The sequence below is a fragment of the Mesocricetus auratus genome, unplaced genomic scaffold (genome assembly GCF_017639785.1).
Source record: "Mesocricetus auratus isolate SY011 unplaced genomic scaffold, BCM_Maur_2.0 Super-Scaffold_100014, whole genome shotgun sequence".
Classification (NCBI taxonomy): domain Eukaryota; kingdom Metazoa; phylum Chordata; class Mammalia; order Rodentia; family Cricetidae; genus Mesocricetus; species Mesocricetus auratus.
The window spans coordinates 4,044,181-4,064,502 of record NW_024429197.1 but is presented as its reverse complement, the minus strand read 5'-3'; the positions used below and the strand labels follow the sequence as shown (position 1 = coordinate 4,064,502).

The 20,322-nt window shown below is 47.0% G+C and overlaps 1 protein-coding gene across 8 annotated transcripts in view; it reads left to right on the top strand.

Annotated features, from left to right (window-relative positions):
• Ubr4 (ubiquitin protein ligase E3 component n-recognin 4) overlaps positions 1 to 20,322 on the top strand; it is a 108,158-nt gene that overhangs the window by 48,862 nt on the left and 38,974 nt on the right. The window contains exons 48-68 of one of the 8 annotated variants that reach the window (XM_021233582.2): positions 382 to 598; positions 1,722 to 1,938; positions 2,666 to 2,698; positions 3,807 to 3,870; positions 4,190 to 4,324; positions 5,115 to 5,289; positions 6,025 to 6,108; positions 6,198 to 6,338; positions 7,424 to 7,545; positions 8,394 to 8,505; positions 10,623 to 10,750; positions 10,860 to 11,037; positions 11,397 to 11,501; positions 12,949 to 13,086; positions 13,610 to 13,784; positions 14,963 to 15,059; positions 15,627 to 15,734; positions 16,613 to 16,729; positions 17,621 to 17,830; positions 18,625 to 18,774; positions 19,864 to 20,091. In XM_021233582.2, coding sequence (XP_021089241.1) covers positions 382 to 598; positions 1,722 to 1,938; positions 2,666 to 2,698; positions 3,807 to 3,870; positions 4,190 to 4,324; positions 5,115 to 5,289; positions 6,025 to 6,108; positions 6,198 to 6,338; positions 7,424 to 7,545; positions 8,394 to 8,505; positions 10,623 to 10,750; positions 10,860 to 11,037; positions 11,397 to 11,501; positions 12,949 to 13,086; positions 13,610 to 13,784; positions 14,963 to 15,059; positions 15,627 to 15,734; positions 16,613 to 16,729; positions 17,621 to 17,830; positions 18,625 to 18,774; positions 19,864 to 20,091 — 2,934 coding nt within the window. Of the gene's footprint in view, positions 1 to 381; positions 599 to 1,721; positions 1,939 to 2,665; positions 2,699 to 3,806; positions 3,871 to 4,189; positions 4,325 to 5,114; positions 5,290 to 6,024; positions 6,109 to 6,197; positions 6,339 to 7,423; positions 7,546 to 8,393; positions 8,506 to 10,619; positions 10,751 to 10,859; positions 11,038 to 11,396; positions 11,502 to 12,948; positions 13,087 to 13,609; positions 13,785 to 14,962; positions 15,060 to 15,626; positions 15,735 to 16,612; positions 16,730 to 17,620; positions 17,831 to 18,624; positions 18,775 to 19,863; positions 20,092 to 20,322 lie in introns of all 8 variants that reach the window. The other 7 variants (XM_013121234.3, XM_013121233.3, XM_013121235.3 and 4 more) reach the window with 7 other exon arrangements.

Here is a 20,322-nt window from a genome sequence, read left to right as displayed (position 1 = left end):
ACTAGGCTTTAACCCAGGCGCTCCACCACTGAGCATTCGGGCTAGCCTCACGTCTTCTTTAGAATCAGACATAGAATATATACTCAGAGTTGCTCGCTTCCAGTCAAATGATCCTTGAATAAATCAACATTATTTCAGCTGCTGAAGGTCTTGAGTCCCGCAGGCTGAATTTTCTCCATTGTTAGCAGGATTACTATGTACAGGACAAACGGGGTGGTTAATGCTCAGGGGAAGGAAGCCTGGCACTGCTTCTCTTCTCCCTTGGTCATGGCCTGAGTAGGATGGAGTTAAAAAAAAAAATGAGGTCTTACATAGTAGCTATTGAGGCAGTGTGGGATGAAGGATTCTGGAGATTTCTGACATGTGCTTTTGTCCTTGCAGCCTGGCGGCTTCACCATTGAGATTAGTAACAACAGCAGCACTATGGTAATGACAGGCATGCGGATCCAGATTGGGACCCAGGCAATTGAACGGGCCCCATCATACATCGAGATCTTTGGCAGAACCATGCAGCTTAATCTGAGCCGTTCCCGCTGGTTTGACTTCCCCTTCACTAGAGAAGAAGCCCTGCAGGCTGACAAGAAGCTGAACCTCTTTAGTGAGTGATCCACACCGGCCAGGCTGGGGCCTTCTCATTGTGACTAGAGTGGATGACCACTAGGTGGCCCTCGACTGTTAGGCATCTCTGCTCTACCTCCATCTCCCTTTATTTGAGGTGTAAGAGGTAGGCTGTTGGTAAAGGAGACTGCTTTTTTTTCTTGCTGATGGTACTGGGAATTGAACCCCGGACTTTGTGCATGTTAGGCAAATACTCTACCACTAAGCTTTAAATTATTTTGAAACAGGGGCTCCCATTCTATAGGTCAAATAGGCCTTGAACTTGGTATCCTCCTGCCTTAGCCTCCTCCGTATCTGGGATTACAGACTAATGCCAGTAGGCCTATTAAAGAATAGATGTGGTGGTAGAGGGAGGGCAGGCTCAGTTACTACTATTTGCTTTGGTGTTGCATTGGCCTTATCGATGGATCTCTTCCATGTCAGAGGAGGCAAGACTGATATATTGCTCTATCAGCTGAACTACATCCCTGACTCAAAGCCTTTTACATTTAATTCATGCATCCATTTATAGACAGGATCTCGTGTCTCCCAGGCTGTCCTTGAACTCACTGTATAGCTGAGGGTGACCTTGAACCTCTGATCCTCCTGCCTCCACTTTCTGAGTTCTGGAATTAGAGGTTTGTATGGTGTTAGGGATGGAACCTAGCAAGTACTCAAGTGAGCTAGAGTCAGCCCTAGCTCCATCCAGGCTTTCTTTACATCACACATCCCTGAGCCTGTGTGTTCTCTATCACTTACTGGCCACTTAGCTGAAGTTCTTTCTCCTAGAAATAACTGCTTTTGTGTGGATGGTGATGACTTGAACACTGAACAGAGAAAGTGCTTAGAGACCGCTGGGAGTAAGGGCTGGGGAGCTAGAACACCAGTCAATACCAGAGGATCCTTAGAGTGAAGGTCAGGGTCTCTCCCAAGTGGGAGATATCAGACTGTGGTCCATTGAACTGTTCCTTATGCATTCAGCAGTGAGTCCTGCCAAGTGTCTCAGCAGACATGACTCCCAAGTCTGAGACGGACGTGTTGCTGACTGTGCTGTGCTTTTCTATGGAGGGTGATATGAGCTCTTAGTAAATATGCTTCCTAAAGGCTTCTCTTGCTTATTGCAGTCGGTGCCTCGGTGGATCCAGCAGGGGTCACCATGATCGATGCTGTAAAAATTTATGGCAAGACTAAGGAGCAGTTTGGCTGGCCTGATGAACCTCCAGAAGAATTCCCTTCCGCTTCTGTCAGCAACATCTGCCCTTCCAACCTGAATCAGAGCAACGGCACTGGGGAGAGTGACTCAGCCGCTCCAACTACGACTAGTGGCACTGTCCTGGAGAGGTACCAGTGGTGGCAGGGTTTGGCTTTAATTCTTAACCATTTTGCCCTGACTTCAGAGCCCTTCTATGTCTTAAATCTCTCAAGCCTTAGTCCTGGTTTTCAAGTTCTCACACAGTCCCCTGAATATTCAGTTTCTCCTTAATAAAGGAACAGAGCCTGGGAAATGGACTCAGAGGTATCTAATGCTGGATCTCTGTCCAGACAGAAGCTTGGTCGTTTATTTAATTTTCCATAAGCATTTGGAATAGCCAGTGGCTGCAGACCAGAAAGTGCTTAAACTCTAGATTAGGATCCAGACTGAAACACCAACAAACATCCTCCCTCTGTGCCAATCGCGCCATCTTCTCGTCTTTCTCTGTGGAAGTTGCTACTCTGTGGTAAAAACACTGCCAGCAAGAGAGGCTGCTGCGGCATCTTGCAGGAGAGTGCAGTGTCCTGAGAGCCCCCTACGGTGGCATTCGTAAGCACATGCTTGGCTTCTTTGTGCTGGGTGGCTGCTGGTTTGCCATGGTAGATGAAGCAGGTCCGGATGTAAGAGTGGGTTTCTTACATTGTAAGTCCTGAGATAGCCATGCTTGGAGCTGCTGCGCTCCACCAGCAGCCACTCCACTTCTGCCTTCTTTTTTCTCCCCCCTATTCATATATCGTTTGCTTAGGATGTGTTTCTAGGTTTCTCTGAGCTTCACATTTTTTTCTTTTTCTTTTTTCCCTTTGCTTCTCCCCCAAGTTCTGAAACTGAGTCCCTAACCAAGCTGGACCGGTTAGTATGCCCTGTTTCTTTTCTCTGCACGAGTGCGTGTATGTCAGAGAGCAGCGTCCGCATTGGTGTGGCTTTGCGCTGATTCGCTTCTGTTCCAAGTCCTGCTACTTTCTGTTCTGATCATTGCATGGCTGCAGAGCTCTCCATGTGTAAACTGGAGCCTACCTGGGACTGTGAGTGCACCCTTGGTGTTGGCCACATCAGCCTCTAGGCTCTGTCTTCTTTAACCCATCCTTGCTGCTCATTCTGTACAACGGATGTGAAGGGATTGGGGGTAGAGAGGCAAAATGCCCTACTGGTTCATAAGCTCCTGCAGCTTGTTCCATTTCCCTTTATCCTGTGCTTCCTCCATCTTCCCTCTGTTGTTGGCGCCTTCCTTTATCACTCCAGCTACCTTCTCAGTGCTTTCTTTTCCTGTCCAGACCCCAGCTGTCAGGATGATGGTTGTTTTACTATGCCATGGAAATTCACAGGAGTAAGCCTAGAGCATGTTACCTGATATAGGTACTATGTAATGGCTGGGCTTCCTGCTTCTTCCCTAATGGAGAAGTGCCATGTTCTAAATATGCTTCATACTATCTTTGAATATTCCAGCAGCATGCACTAAAAATAGTTTGTTTTCTCCTGTACTTAAAGCCCATAGGAAATGCCTGTGTGCATCTTCCTGGCTGTGTAAGCAGAAGCACAGCCTTAACATTGCCAATGTAAACAGATGACTTTAGCTTCCCCCTTGTGCCTCCCTGTGCCCACTGATCTCTGAGTACCTGAGCTTCGGGCACTGTTGCATCGAGACTTAAGCCCATCTCAGGATCCCTGCCACAGGCAGCAGAAGGAAGCACATTTATCCTCTTTGAGGAAGGAAAGCCCCATCTTTGAGTGGCGGATTATGAACATGGCCTCAGGTTGATCTCCAAGCAGGAACCAGGTTTCTTCTGGCCTGTGACACAGCAGCGATATGCACGGTGCCTGTGGCAGGGTTTATTGCGCTTTGATTTTGTATTTGGCATTCGATAGCTGTCCCCAAGGTCCTCACAATTACAGCTTGCCGGGCTGACATGAGGCAGGGAGAACAGTGCTTGTACTCAAGCCAGGCTTTCTGTCTCCCCAGGCTGGTCGTGAGTTCTTTGGAAGCCCTGGAAAGCTGCTTTGCTGTTGGTCCAATCATTGAGAAGGCAAGTCATTTCTTCAAAGCACACGGGAGCTTTCTGAAGAGGCAGGAAGTAGGGTTGTTGACCTGAAGCCTGCTGCCTTGGAGCATAAGAATACTGACAGCACATTTGCAAAGCATCCCTGAACTCTGCACCTGTGTCGTTGGCGGGTTCTAGCTTCAAAATCTTTACTGCTCTTTCTAGTCAGTGTTGGGTAACCTATCTTGGTTGGCAAGGAACGAAGGAAGGGAGGGAGGGGGAGGGAGGGAGGGGAAGGACAGACAAAAGGGCATTCTTCACTGCACTGAGGGGTGAGTGATAACCATGCTGTCTTCCACATCAGGAGAGAAACAAGCACGCAGCCCAGGAGCTGGCCACTTTGCTGCTCTCCCTGCCAGCACCTGCCAGTGTCCAGCAGCAGTCAAAGAGCCTCCTGGCCAGCCTGCACACCAGCCGCTCAGCCTACCACAGCCACAAGGTATCGTTCCCTCTCTGGAGGCCTTCTGTAGAAATGGAAATTGTCCTGAAGGAGTCAAATCCATTGGCTCTTCATCTATAAAGCAAGGACCCTAGTGGAGTAAGCAGAAGGAAGGGCCTCACACTGAGATTAGAGCCAGTCCCATGTTTCTCCTGCGAGATGATGAAATCTTCTCTAGACTGAGGAACCGATCCAGTAGGACACAGGCACATCATTTTAATTTTCTGTCTCTCTGACCGAATCAGCAAGCTTTAAAAAGGAGAGTGAGTATTGGTGGCTGCTTCTCCGTGGGAGAGTGTGAGGGTCAGGAATGTACCATAGGTGTTGATATACTGCTGTTCTGAGTCCTCAGCTGTGGACTAGGTGAGAGGCATACATGTGTGGCAGGTGTTTGTTGACTGGGGTTATTTATTGTTGGGCTGGGATTAAGGGCCTGTGCCACCACTACCCCCTGGTTGACCTTTTGGTTTTTCAAGACAGCGTTTCTCTGTGTGTGTAACTTTGGAACCTATCCTGGCACTCATTCTGTAGACCAGGCTGGCTTTGAACTCAGAGATTCTCCTGCCTCTGCCTCCCAAGTGCTGGGATTAAAGGCGTGCAGCACCACTGCCCAGCCCCTGGTTGACTTTTGAAAAGACTGTTGATACTGTGTCGGGCAGTTGAGCATTAAACAGCCTGAAGATTGGCATGATAGCTGGTGACAGTTTTTGAGAGGAGTTTCCAGACCTGCATGTGATTTAGTGCCTTGCTTTTGCTTATGGTTGACTCTCTGTGACCCCGTGTTTTATAGGACCAGGCCTTGCTGAGCAAAGCTGTGCAGTGTCTCAACACATCCAGCAAAGAAGGCAAGGACTTGGACCCTGAGGTGTTCCAGCGGCTAGTGATCACAGCTCGTTCCATTGCCATTATGCGTCCTAACAACCTTGTGCACTTTACGGAGTCAAAGCTGCCCCAGATGGAAACAGGTGAACTTGGCCTATGAGGCCGTGGTCCTGAAACCTGTTTAATGCACCTTCTTTGCCCTTTGTCATGCCCTCCCTGTTCTTGTTGGCTCTAATGACAGATAATCTGTTCCCTGTTTTTTTAACTTTGTAGGGTCTCTGATGTTGCCCCATTGTAACTAACCTGATCATCCTTGAATTTGCTTAGTGTTCAGAATCTCAGCTAGTCTGTTGTGAAATTATCCAGGGTGAAGCTGAGCTCAGTTTCGCCCTGATATGGCAGGAGTGGGATTTTCTTACACTCTATCTCTTTGTAGAGGGGTACAGAAGGTTGTGCTCTTTGGGTGAAGCTGAGCTTGGTTTTGCCCTAGTACTTGGAGGCAGTGTGTTGTGTGCTGTGGTTGCTGTTCTGGCGGCAGTACTTTGTGTACAGTGGCTTCTCGGTGCTTCTCCCATCATCTCTCCTTACATTGGCTGCCTATGGATGGCTCAGTACCAAACCTAATTTGCCATCATTAGAAAAAGCTCGTTGATGCCTCTGCAGTTCCCTACCACCTGCGTGTTCTTGTATGCCATTGCTTTCCTGTCTGTCCTTCTAACGGTACAATCCTGGAGTCAATCTAGAGGAATCTCAGACATTCCCCTGGGTTTAGTCAAACGGTTGGAACAGGCATCTTTGACTCTGCTGTAAAGATCCTGAATGTTCCCCTCTCTATCTAATTCTAACACACAATGTTTTCTGTGATGTTCCTTTCCCAGACTGTTTTTTCCCCAGATGTGCCTGCTGGAATCTAGGGATAGTTGGCATATTGATTGGGGCCCCAGTTGAAACTCCCTCCGCAGGCAAGCTTCCTTGACCTGAGTTAACCTTAAAACAAATTGAATTCTGTCTTAGATTTACCATCGTTAATAATTTCCTTTCTCCTGCATAGAAGGAGCGGATGAGGGGAAAGAACCACAGAAGCAGGTGGAAGGAGACAGCTGTAGTTTCATCACTCAGCTTGTGAACCACTTCTGGAAACTCCATGCCTCTAAGCCCAAGAATGCCTTCCTGGCACCTGCCTGCCTGCCAGGTATCATGTTGGCAGGGTTACTTGGATCTTGACACTAGTGAAGTAGGTGTAAGCCCTTCAACACTGTGACCTTTTCCTCCAGAGCAGTAGCAGAGAGACATATGTGAGCTCAGTGCATTGCTGCCCATGGGGACCAGCAGAGTGGTGGACAAGAGTGTGTGTGTGTGTGTGTGTGTGTGTGTGTGTGTGTGTGTGTGTGTGTGTGTGTGTGTGTTTGTGTGTGTATGGTATATATTGCTGCCCATGGGGACCAGCAGTGTGGTGGACAGGTGTGTATGTGTGTGTATATGGTGTATATCTTCCCTTCGAGTGGGATTGCATAGTTCACATGGGGGACAATGATGACGATGATTCTTTAGTTGTTATTAAAAACAAAGTATTTGAAAGACTTGAGCTGGGCATGGTAGGCATGCTGTTAATCCCAGCAGAGGCCAGCTAGGTCTACAAAGTGAGTTCCAGAACAGCTAGGACTGTTACACAGAGAAATCTTGTTTTGAAATAAAATAAAATAAAAGATAAACACTTGGTTGAGAGCCAGTTCAGAAGATAGGAATGTAATAGAACCAGCCATGAAAAGTATTTTCATTTCCAAGTTGTTGTTGCTTTGGTTCTCTATGTGTCACATTCCTGAAAGTTAGGGGAAAAGGGAAAACCCCACAACCAAAGAGAAGAGTAGATGCACAGGGCCTGTTGTTTGAAGATCACCTGATACCTACATCCTAAAAGGCCTGTCAGTAACCTATTTTGTCAACACCTCAGGTTTTAGGGAACAAAGGGGTGTTATCTGTCCACCTTGAGAGCCCCTGCCTTTTCTGTGGCTGTCTACAGTGATTCCTACTTCTCTGGTGCAGGGCCTACAAGGGCTTTTGAGGACGTTTATAGAATTGGGAGACTCAATAAAACAGCCCAGCCACAGCTTACAGGCTACACCACAGTGTGTGTTGTTGGTTTGCTTTGCTGTGTGTTTCTGTTTTTGTTCAGCTGCCCTCTATGTGATGATCAAAATCTGGGTTTGTCTCAAGGCTTTCAAGGACTAGAGTTGTTTTTGTCAACAGATTTTCAGGTAATCCTTTTCTTCCATTTAGGCCTGACTCATATTGAAGCTACTGTTAATGCACTGGTAGACATTATCCATGGCTATTGTACCTGCGAGCTGGACTGTATCAACACAGCATCCAAGATCTACATGCAGATGCTGTTGTGTCCTGTACGTATCAGCACAACCCAGTGTTTCTGGTCAGCCTGGGAGTGTGTGGAAAATAGTCTTGTATGTTGCTAACCTAATGAAGTAACATAGACTTAAAAACTGGTGGGAGGGGGTGGAGAGGTGGAGGAGCTCAGTTGTTAAGAACTGGTTGCTCTTCCAGAGGACCTGGGTTCAATTCCCAGAAACCACATAGCAAGTAACAACTGCCAGTAACTATGCTCCAAGGGATCTGACACCTTCTGGCCCCCTTGGGCATTTTATATAGGTGGTACACTGACCTACATGCAAGCAAAACACCCCCACACACAAAAATAAATAAATCTTTAAAAAAAATTGATGGGGGCCAGTAATCACAAATACCAGTAAAAGCAGCAGAGAATGAGGCTTGGAAGGGGGTGTGTGGTCCTTCATTAATGCTTTCGTACTCTGACGCCTGCTGTAGAATTAATGCTGGAGTAAGTGTTGTTTCAATGAATGTACGAATGGTTGTATTATTGTACCTGTTACAGAAAATAAGTGTTAAAAGTACTGTATATGGCATGGAGCAAAGAGGAACATGAGGGTTTGATTATGTGGTGAAAAGTCAGAGCTCATTTGTAGAGAGCCAAAGTAGCCTCAGGGTCAAATGGCCTTGCAGACTGTCCCCAGCAGCTAAAAGACAGAAAGGTAGTGAATGGGCTTACCATGCCAAGTCTGCAGAGGCTGGCCTGCTCCATCCTGCTGCATTTGGCCAGGAGGACGCAGGTGAGAGTAGACAGACTTCTGTCTTGTGTAAGTGGTTGACAAGCTGGAGTCGCTGCTCATGGTGATGGAGTACCAGAGCTTGACACCTTCCTTTCAAACCATAGGACCCTGCTGTGAGCTTCTCCTGCAAACAAGCTCTAATTCGAGTCCTAAGGCCCAGGAACAAACGGAGACACGTGACATTGCCCTCCTCCCCTCGAAGCAACACTCCAATGGGTAATGTGAAGTCTGGATTTAGGTTGTACTCTGGGTGGGCCAGTGGACCCAGAAAGAAGGTGCAGCTTTGGGATATGCTGCTTATATTGATCAGGGGGCTTTTAAGTTTTCTGTTCCTTTAATATTGTATACAGTAGGGTGGCATATAAAAATGCATGTGAGTAGAATAAAATAAAACCAAAGCCATGGGAACATGTCCAGGACACAGCATCTTCAATACCAGTTTCTACATGATTAAATAAAGATCTTTTTCATTTGGCTGAAACATCCTAAAGCCATAGGAAAAACAGGTAAAGACAGTTTAAAAATTAATATGACGTTGAGGCAGTAGGGGTGGGGTGAGGGTACAGACACTGAATTTGAGGCTAGCCTAATCTATGTAGCAAAACCCTATCTTCAAAATCAAGAAACCGAGGTCTTATATGTAATTGTTAATAATTAAAACAAAACAAAAACATTGCTGTTGGGGATGGTGGATTATCTATATCCTTGGCACTCTGGAGGATGATAAAGCAGAAGGGTTAAGGGTTCAAGGCTAGCCTGGCCTATCGAGTGAAAAGAGAATGCTCAGTACGTAAAGTTCTCCTGAGCCTGGCAACCTGAGTTTGAACTGATTTCGTGGGACTCATATGCTAGGAGGAGAGAATTGAGTCACTGTAGTGGTCCTTTGCCCTCCACACATGAGCTGTGAACAAAAGTAAATAGTAAATGCAAAAAAGTAGTCATAATGGCTAAACATTAAGTGTATTTTATTTTTTATTTAGAATAAAACTTCCTTTCAAGGCATAATCTCATTAGGGTCTGATTTGTTGCTTACAAAAGAATCCTGAGAGGACTTATTATATATAATAATAATAATAATAATAATAATAATAATAGGTAGCAAATTTCACAGACTTCATGATGTACTTGCATGACCAAGTGCCACACTTGTGAAAAAGAGAGAAATAAGTTACAGTAAGTTTAGAGGCAATGTAATATATTACTGTTTTAAGTAGGAGCCAGTGTCTGGCTCCCCTTGGCAGTTTGTCACAACTTGGACTAGCTATGTCTCAGGTGTTCTGTAGGTATATATAGCTGATAAGTAATATAGAACAATCATGTCTTCTTTTGCTGTGCTGGAAATTGAGTTAGGTCTCCTGCATGTTAGACAAGCACTCTACATTGAACTGTAGTCCCTTCCCACAGTGCATATTTTGAGAAATGTATATGACTAACTTTCGGGCACTCTTTTAGAATAAGACTTCTTGGGTGAGGCAGCTACGATGTGGCTCAGTTAGGAAAGTGCTTGCTTTGTAAGCATGAGGACCTGAGTCCACACCTCCAGCACTGGGGAGGTGGAGATAGGCGGATGCCTGGGCTGACTGGCAGCCTGTCACCCAGAGTCAGTGAGTGCTGGGTTCGGTGAGTGATAGGGAGGTCAGCTGGCATCTGTCTGACCTCCTCATGCATGCATTGCCCACAACCACAGTGTGGGAAGTTGGTATCTAAGAAAGGACATGCTTTAGCAACCTAGCAAGTGAAAGACAGATCTCAGTCCTTTTCCAACAGCCTGAGATCTCACCCAGGCCTCCTCCTTGATAGAAGGCTTTCTGTAGCCTTCCCCCAGACAAGGAATCTGTAAGGCCTTTCACAATGGCCTCGGTTTCTAGTCTATAGCTGCAGATTTTAATGCTGGTTTTGGTTTTTCTCATAATGATTGTACATTTTGAATCTCACAGACCTGTTTGTAGAACGCAGTCTAGGCTGCAGTGACGGGGACTGGTGCTCTTTTGAGTTCTTTTCCTGTCCTGTGAAAACTTTGTCTTCTGAGAATGGAGCCTGTAGGACCTGTGAATGTTGAGTTTCTCTGTGTTTTGAAATCTTAAGTTTTTGATTCTTTCTGGCCTGTAACAGTCTTTTCTTGTTGGGACTGTGGCTATTACTGCTGACTACCATTTTCTCCAGACCCTGCTAGTTGCAAGGAAGAAGAAAAGTAGACCTCTAGTAGAGTGCCTCCAAGTTTGTCCTTACAAGCGCAGGGTGCCATCTTTAGGCTCTTCTGCTATATGACCAAAGCACATTATAAATCAAGGAGTAAGTACCTTTAGGTAACTGGGATTTCTTTGACTCAGGAGACAAGGATGATGATGATGACGATGACGCTGATGAGAAAATGCAATCATCAGGCATCCCCGATGGTGGTCACATCCGTCAGGAAAGCCAGGAACAGAGTGAGGTGGACCATGGAGATTTTGAGATGGTGGTGAGTCTGGTAGCAGGAGAGGGGAGGAGGAGCCTCCAGCTCTCCTCTGGTTCCTAGTCAACAGCCTTACCATGTGCTGTGGGACACTGATGCAGTTTTCTCTCTGCAGTCTGAGTCGATGGTCCTGGAAACAGCTGAAAATGTCAACAACGGCAACCCCTCACCCCTGGAGGCCCTGTTGGCAGGTGCCGAGGGCTTTCCTCCCATGCTCGACATTCCACCTGATGCAGATGACGAGACCATGGTTGAACTAGCCATTGCCTTGAGCCTGCAGCAGGACCAGCAAGGTAGAAGGCAATGCCAGGAACACAGCAACCTCGCACAAGAAAGAGGGCATGGCGGTTACTGATACCCTGCTGACTTAGCTTGTCCCCGATTGGGGGAGAGGTTGATCTGGGTGAGAGCTGCTCAGAGGTACAGGTGGAGAGTGAGGGATGGCTCTGACAGTTGTAGGCTGGAAACCAGTCACTGCTGGTTGAATTTTGGATGGGTGCCTCTTGAAGCTATAACTGAACTTGGTGGGTGGGTGGACAGCAGTGGCCAGAGGGGTCATGTCCTATTTAGACTCCTGAGGACAGCAGATGGCCAAAGCAGTGCTGTGCATGGGACAGAGGGATGCTGGGCTCACTCTCCACTTGTTTCCCAGGCAGCAGCAGCAGTGCCCTGGGCCTGCAGAGCCTGGGACTGTCCGGCCAGGCACCCAGCTCTTCCTCACTGGACGCAGGAACCCTCTCTGACACCACAGCATCAGGTAACTGTCCACAGCAAGGAGCGTGGCTCAGGGCCCCCAAGACCCTGTAGTCCTGTTCAGTGCTGTGAAAGTGTGACGGGCAGCTGCTTTGACAGGCCATCCTGAACTTCTTGCCTCTGCCTCAGCTTTAGCCATGTGCTGTGGAAGGCATCCTGCTGCAGCTTGGCATCAGCGCTTGTGGCCCCGCTTCCTCACACTGCATGCTGCCTGGCTTTGGCTGATATCCTAGGAGAGGTCCAGGGAACAACATCATGTTGGCTTTACTGCCTTCTTCTAGAGTTCTAACCTGTTAGTATGGAAAGAGACAAGAATAAAGTAAACTTTTAATTCTTAGCCTTCATTTGCATTTGCAAATCCATTAAAGCCGAAAGTAGCCACCAGTGATTTGTGAGCTTCAGAGTTTTTTTTTGTTTGTTTGTTTTTTGTTTTTGTTTTTGTTAATTTGGTCTCTAGGAAACCTTCACTTATGTTGTCTTTGTTTTGAGTCTCTTTCCTAGCCTGGTAAAATTCCAGGTAGAGTTGGACCAGACTGTGGGTGGCAGCAGCACATGGGAGAGATCCTTTGAAAATCAACCCAGACATGAAGGGATGGACACTTATTCAGACTGCTGCATCCCTGCATTTGCTTATTTTCTTTTGGGAAGGCTAGCCTGCTTAGATTTAAAACAAAACAAAACAAACCAGAAAAACACAGTGACTGTCCCTGCCTGCTGTTGTGGCTTTTTGCTTCTCTGAGGTCTCTTCAGTTGCTGTCACTTCAGGCTTCAAGGTCATGGTCGTGGTGGTGTTGTGTTGCTCATGTCTGTTATGCTCTCTGGCTGTGTTGGCTTTCCTCCCCTGTGTATCTCATCCAGCATTTCCTCCTGTCTCAGCTCAGCCCTGATCCTGGATGCTGTGGCTGTCTCTGGGGAATTTCCTTGCTTCATTATTAGCATCTGATGAGGATGATGAAGAAGTGTGAAATATTCTAATGAGCTCTCCTCTGGGCCATTTGATTAAAAGGAAAAAAAAAACGACAAAAATTAAACAGTCACGACAAGTGATTTTATAAAAGCAGATGGATTGCTGAGCAAACCTCATTGAATTCTGTGCTCTGAATGGCAATGGCTAGTTTGGATCTCAGTAGGTGTCAGTAACACCTAGACAATGGTGACCATGAAGCATTTAGCTAGAAAACTCATTGTCCGTGTCACAGAGTCTTACTGGATCTGCACATACTGTAACAGCGAAGGAAATGTCCAGCGCACTGGGCTTTCTCTTCTGAGTGCTGTTAGCAGTGCATCCTGTAGAGTGTCTGTCCCTTTGTCGATTGATCGGCAAAGCAGACCTTGCCCTTTTTTCCTCTAACCTCAGGACACTCAACTGCCTTGTGTCCTCTGCAATGTGCTGTGATGCTTTCGCCCCAAGGAGGGGTTTGTACCTGTAACAGCTCTCGTTACTCTCTCAGCTCCAGCCTCAGACGATGAGGGCAGCACTGCAGCGACTGACGGCTCCACCCTGCGAACCTCACCTGCTGACCATGGTGGGAGTGTGGGCTCAGAGAGCGGGGGAAGTGCAGTGGACTCTGTGGCTGGCGAGCACAGTGGTAATGTGCCCGGGTGTCTTGATCTCTTTGGACTGGGAGGCGGTGGACAAGGTAGTAGTCCATACCTGGTCCTGTGATTGCTTTCTGTAGAGAGAGAAGTTGTGGGGACTCAGTCTGGTGGGGTTCCATTTGACCTCGGCCATGAAGTGTCAGTGTTCTGTGTCTGGAGCTCAAATTCAGTAGCTAATATGGAAACATTTCAGTGTCTTTCAGTTGTTTCCTAGTTCAAAAAGAGCAGTGATATTTATAGCCCTAAATGGCAATTAAAATGATTGTGGTATGACCTTGAAACCCTTATTCCTATGGTTTTTATTACCTACCTCTTAAGGGAATTCACTATTAAGCAAGCCAGTCCCCCAGTACACCTACTGTGAGGTTTGCACATGCTAGCAGGTTCTTAGCTGAGGCCAAGGTTGCATAGGTAAATACTGAAATGCAGCCGAAAATTGTTGAAACCTAACATTTTCTGGGTCGTGGCCAACCATGGGAGTTGATGTGTTCTTCTAAAATCATTTCCCTCCAGTGTCTGGCCGGAGCAGTGCATATGGTGATGCCACAGCTGAGGGGCACCCAGCTGGACCAGGGAGTGTCAGCTCAAGCACAGGAGCCATCAGCACCACCACTGGGCACCAGGAGGGAGACGGCTCTGAGGGAGAAGGTGAAGGGGAAGCTGAAGGAGATGTACACACTAGCAACAGGTCAGGACCAGCCTGTCACTGTCACCAGGCCTGCTTGTCTGAGCATTCAGAACTGGGAGATGGAGTGATGGGTGCTAAGAGTATGGCTTCCTGGGCATTAAAGGAAATGAAAGCTGTCGATTTCCTCTCGGGCACTGCTGACTTGAGGGTGCCGTGGCTCCCAGCATGCTTTGGGGGTTGGATTGTGCTGCTTTGGCTAATGTCTGGCTGGAGTAGTTTTTGAGGGCTTGAAGTTTTTGAGGACTTGAGGAAGGCACCCAGCTATGTGTATTCTGTGTAATACTGTATTTCTTTTTCAGCATTAGTTAAAATTCCTACAGCTGTTTAAGGGTATGAGTTGTCGTGATTTGTCTTACTGTATGTACTTAATCAAGCTGTGGGGATGCCTGGTCATAAGTTAACTAGCTTAGTTTGCTAGTAGTGTTTGATAGGGTCTGGAATTTTCCTTTGGAATGTCTTTGTCACAATGCTATTTTGGTCTCATAAAATGAGTCCAGACATGTTTCAGTTTTCTTTTTTCTCTGGAAGAGTTTGTATAAGATTTATTTCTCTCTCCAATTTTTAGAAAAGTTCACCAAGAAAGGTTGATCTGGGTATGGGTTTTCCTTGAGGGAAGAATTTTTTGTTTTTTCAAGACAGGTTTTCTCTGTTTAACCCTGGCTGCCCTAGCATTAGCTCTGTAGACCAGGCTAACATAACCTATAACTCACAGAGATTTGCCTGCCTCTGCCTCCTGAGGACTGGGATTAAAGGCATGCACCACCACTGCCCGGCTGTTTCTGTTTCTTTGTGAATCAGTTTAGGCATTTTGTATTTTATAGAGAATCTATTCAGTATGTAAAAGCTGTCGGTTGAGGGCATAACTTTAAATAATAGAAACTATCATCATCATTTTGCCCTTGTAAGAGAGGATCTCTCTAAGTACTCACAACTGATGACCTGGAACTCACTTAGAGCCCAGGCTGGTTTCCAACTCAGATTCTTCTGCCTCAGTCTCCTGGGTGCTGGGATGGATTACAGGGATATGTCACTGTGCCCAGCCTTAGTCACTCAACATACTTGGCTTGTTCCTGAGTATCTAGCTCCTTGTTGGCACCGATCGGGGAGGCAGGAGCTGTACCCAGCTGGGTCTTCTTTGTATCCCACTTCATGTTTCCTGGACATCCTTGATCTTTCAGGCTTCACATGGTTCGTCTGATGCTGTTGGAGCGATTACTGCAGACACTGCCGCAGTTACGAAACGTTGGAGGTGTCCGAGCCATCCCATATATGCAGGTATCCCTCAGTTCTCCTGGATCAGCTGTATTACAGTCAGGCCACCTTGGGACAATGCACTCCTTTTTCAGAGGCCTCAGAAGGCTGGTGTTAAAGTCACAGAAGGATGGAGTACAGCCTGCCTGAGCTGCAAGTTGCAGCCCTTCAGGTTGCAGCTGTGGTTAGGGGATGCCCAAAGTCATCCAGCTGGGTAATTGACAGAATTAGAGCACAAAGTTTCTCCTGATACACAGTTTGTGTTGTCTCTGTCCTAAGTACAGCGGCCCATGCTCTGTTCTTTGATTCTCATATAGCACAATCTTTCAAACCACTTGGATTGGCATATTACTCATTATTTTTATAAAGTTTCTATAAAGTCTTTTCAATGATGTCGCAAATGGCACAGGTCAAAATTTGATTTTTTACAACCCTGGGCACTTAAATGAGGGCAGAGCTGGAATCTGAAATGCCCTCCTGCATCTGAGGCTGGGCAGAGACTTCGAAAAGGTTGGGATTGTTTTATGACACACATGCTCAGCCACTCTGCCTTAGGAAATTGACTCTCTGTGTTCATTCTCTGCCTGCTAGGTCATTCTAATGCTCACAACAGATCTGGATGGAGAAGATGAGAAAGACAAGGGGGCCCTGGACAACTTGCTCTCCCAGCTCATTGCTGAGCTTGGCATGGACAAAAAGGTAAAACTGGAAAGTTGTGCCATGTGGAGAGCAGGGATTAGCCAGAAGCCTTTCTCAGGTTCTTCCGTTCTTAGTCAAGCTTCCTTTGGGTTCTAGTTTTCTGGTACTGTGACAAAAGCATTAAAGGAGAAAGAATGTGTTCAGTTTACTGATCAGGTTATGGTCCATCATTGTAGGAAAGTCAAGGCGGGAACTTGAAGTGGCTGGTCACATCACATCCAAAGCAGGGGACGGAGTGAATGGACAACTCAACTTTCTGTGTATCTATATCTAGACAGACAGACAGACAGACAGACAGACAGACAGACAGACAGACACACACACACACACACACACACACACACACACACACACACACACACACACACACACACACACACACCTACTCCCCACAGGGTTTCTCGGCATAACCCTGGCTTTCCGTAGACCAAGCTGGCCTCTAACTCAAAGATCCACCTGCCTCTGCCTCCCTGTTGGTGTTAAAGGAATGCACTATCACCACCTAGCTGCTTCCTGTGTTCTTCTGCAGTTCTGAGCACAAATCCCAGGAATCATGCTTGATATCCATTGTCAGCCTAGGTTTTCCTTACATCAGTTGAAGCAATCAACACAGTCCCCCACAGACATTCGCACAGGACAGCTTGATTCATAAATCTCTCATTAAGACTCTCTTCCCCAGGTTAGTCTAGGTTATGTCAGGTTGGCAGTGAGAGTAACCATCACTATAGCCTCTAGTCCAGGGGACTCAAAATAAAAGCATTAAGTTTGTTGTTCAGATCTTCCCATGGTCTCTGAGTGCATCGACCTCTGTTGCCCTTGGTGTAGGGGAATCCCATAGGAGCTTAGAGGAAGCATAGCACTTCTGTTTCTGCCTACAGGATGTCTCCAAGAAGAACGAGCGCAGTGCCTTGAATGAAGTCCATTTGGTCGTAATGAGACTCCTGAGTGTCTTCATGTCCCGCACCAAGTCCGGATCCAAGTCTTCCATCTGTGAGGTATTTGTGCTTTGAGCTTATGGGTTAGAGGTAAGGTAAGAGGATAGAGTGGTTAGTGCAGGGCTGAGGGCAGAAGTGGCAGTCCTCTGCTAACTCTTGTCACAAGGGAAGTGTGAGTTTGTCCCTCTTCAGGAGCAGAACTTCTCCCCTTTTCAGCGCAGGTCCTTACCAAAAATCCCTCCAATGGGCTTGGAGGTTCCACTATTGAAAAGCAAGGGCCTGTTCTGCAAAGCACAGAGTAGCTAAGAGGATTCCCAGTGTCTGTTGCTATAAGGTATGGTAATAGAGCAGAGAGAAAGCCAAGTGTGTGTGGTGAAAGGAGATTAGCACAAAGCGTAGACGGTGGAAATCGAGGCTGAACTGCATCCAATTTTAATGAGCTTATGAGCTGTGGGGTTTGCTGGGATTTTCAAGGCTCTCCTAATGGTCTTATGTACAGTAGCTTTGCTCCTTCCTGCTTCTTATGCATGCCATCACTCACCCCTTCTTTGGAGCCTGGTTTTCTGGGAGAGCCTCTACTGGGAGGGTGATGTTGCCAAGAAGGACCTAGAGTGGAACTTTTTGTCTCCTTCAAAAGAGCTGCTGTTTGCTTTGCTTCAGGGGAAGGGGAAAGTCTAGCTCTGGAGGGAAAGGTGAACATGGCTTCTCCTCCCTGGCACAGAGATGTAGTAAGGTCAGGTTGAAAACTAGCATTTGTTTTCCTCTGAAGTAGTTTGTTGAAAGAGCTGGGGAGAGTGATTGAGCCAGCTGAGAAACTTGTAGTGGAACAGACTGATGAATGCATATCTGTAAGAACTGATGCTAAGACTACTGTGTGGTGAACGCAGTGTCTGCATGAAGTGGGTTCAGCTTTTACAGTAGCCTTGCCTGCTCTGTGTTTTCTCCTTTCAGTCATCTTCCCTCATCTCCAGTGCCACAGCAGCAGCCCTGCTGAGCTCAGGGGCTGTGGACTATTGTCTCCATGTGCTCAAGTCTCTGCTGGAATACTGGAAGAGCCAGCAGAACGATGAGGAGCCCGTGGCCACTAGCCAGTTGCTGAAACCACATACGACGTCATCCCCACCAGATATGAGCCCATTCTTTCTCCGCCAGTATGTGAAGGTGAGGGCTCTCCTCAGAGCGGTGTGCTCTACCCTCCATAAGTAAAGCTAGCAAGACCACAATTAGGAGCCACACAGGGAGGTGGTTCCTTATTTCAGAATGACAACAGATGGCCAGTTCTCCCAGCCTGTTCTGGGGGGATTCTGATTCCTGCCTCTTTTGTAAGCTGAGGAAGCAAGTGGAGTAAGTCACTTCATTTCATAAGAAGCTTCTTGGGAAAGCGTGAGGATGTAACATGAGGCAAGGTGACAGCAGCAGCAATGGATCATGTTCCCATTTGTGTGTCGCATATTCTGCATACCTCATAAGAGGCTCATGAACATGCTAGTTATGATGGGCCTCCAGGTAGATGAACCCAGGTAAAAGAAAATCTCATGGAATCTTACCTACCAGTCAGGAAGCATAGAGAAATCCCTCCCTCCCTCCCTCCCTCCCCCCTCCCTTCCCCCCTCCCTCCCTCCCTCCCCCCTCCCCCCTTCCCCCCTTCTCTTCCCTCTCCTCTCTATGTATGTTGGAAGGACAACTTTTGGAAGTCAGTTTTCCTTCTGTCATGTTGCTCCAAGGGGTCAAATTCAGATCATCAGGCTCGTTGGCAAGTACCTTTACTCACTGAGCCATCTTGTGCAAATGCCAGAGCTTTTAAGGACTGTTTGTTCTGTCTCCACTGTCATTCTTGTGTGAATTAAGGCTCCAACTTTGAAAGGCATCTTAATGCTTAGTAGTTAACAGCCATCTTCATGGTGGTGAGCATGGAAGACTGGTGTGCCAGGTTCTTATGAAGATATTCTTCTAAGGGTCATGCTGCTGACGTGTTTGAAGCCTATACCCAGCTGCTCACAGAAATGGTCCTGAGGCTTCCCTACCAAATCAAAAAGATTGCAGACACCAGCTCTCGCATCCCTCCTCCCGTCTTTGATCACTCCTGGTTCTACTTTCTTTCTGAGGTGAGTGAAGCCCTGAGCATGTCCTGTTCCAAGAGAGTAAGTTCCACTTTCCCCTTTGTAGACTGGTTTCTTTCTAATCCTCACTCAGCGTCCTGTGCAGAGCCCTTCCACTCACATAGGTCATGCTCTTGCCCCCTTTAAAATGTGTTGTGTAGTGGCATGGCTGCGTGTATCGGAGCAGCTGTTGGCTCTTGTTTCTGTGTCCATGTAGTGTCCCTATTGTCTTTCAGGTCAGTCAGGAAGAGAGGACACACACTACTGCCCACCCCTTGTTTATACAGTGAAGAGACTAGTGAAATAAATAGTTCACAGAGAAACCAGGAGATAGAAAGGGAACACTGTGGTCACACAGACTTCCATTGTAGATGGTTTGGAGCTGAGATAATCGTTTAATCAGTACAGTAACCCAAGAGCGACTCTGAGAAGACACTGAGTGCCATTCAGCAGTACATGCAGCACCTCCCTGCATTTCTCCTCTTCCTTGCCTGAGAAGTAGAGTTCAGTGCTTCACTCGGGGCTGCTGTGGGGACCAGCTTCCGTGTAGATTCCTCAGGGTTTGAGAATAGGAACGTGAATATTTAATTGTCCCCTGCCCCAGGTAAACATTTTCCTTTCTCTGTTACTTCCTCTTGCTCCATTTAAGGAATTCTTAAGTTTCTCAGAGGCCAGTATGGCTGGGCATTGACCCACCTGACCATTGATATCCATGTGTCCTGTACCCACAGATATAACCAATTCGATACATACCAAAAAAATGACATCTGCGCTGAGTATTTACACTTTTCTTGCCAGCATTCCCTTGAGTAGCATTTACACCATGGTAGGTGTCTAAGTAATCTAGAGATCAGTTAATGCAAGAAAGGTGTGTGTAGGTTAAGTTCAAATACAACACCATCTTACATAAGGGATCAGCACCCCAAAGCCTCTGTGGGAATCCACATCCACCCAGTTCCCTGTGGCTGACTGTGACTTGACTTGTGTTCTCTTATGTTTTCAGTAAATTTTGTTTTTTGTTTTAACAAATGGTGTTGTAACCACAGGTAGTGCTTACAGTCCCTGAATCATTAACTGTCTTGTTTATCCCTCAAGTACCTAATGATCCAGCAGACCCCTTTTGTGCGCCGTCAAGTCCGAAAGCTTCTGCTCTTCATCTGTGGGTCAAAGGAGAAGTACCGACAGCTTCGAGATCTGCACACCCTGGACTCCCATGTGCGTGGGATCAAGAAGCTGCTGGAAGAGCAGGGCATCTTCCTCCGGGCCAGTGTGGTTACAGCCAGCTCTGGCTCCGCTTTGCAGTATGACACCCTCATCAGCCTGGTATGAGGGTTGGGGTAAGGGGGCTAGGGGCGGGCATGTGATAAGGCTTGGCCAAGGAGGTAATAGCAGGGGCAGTGCAGGACTTTTAAATATTTCAGAGAATGCCATGTCTGGAGACAAGTGCCAGGTAGATCACTGACACTGAATAGTTGACTTTAGGATCTGGAGTTCCCTACCCAAACCATCAGGGGTTCCTCACCTGTAAAGTGGATGCATCTTAGCATCATTTGT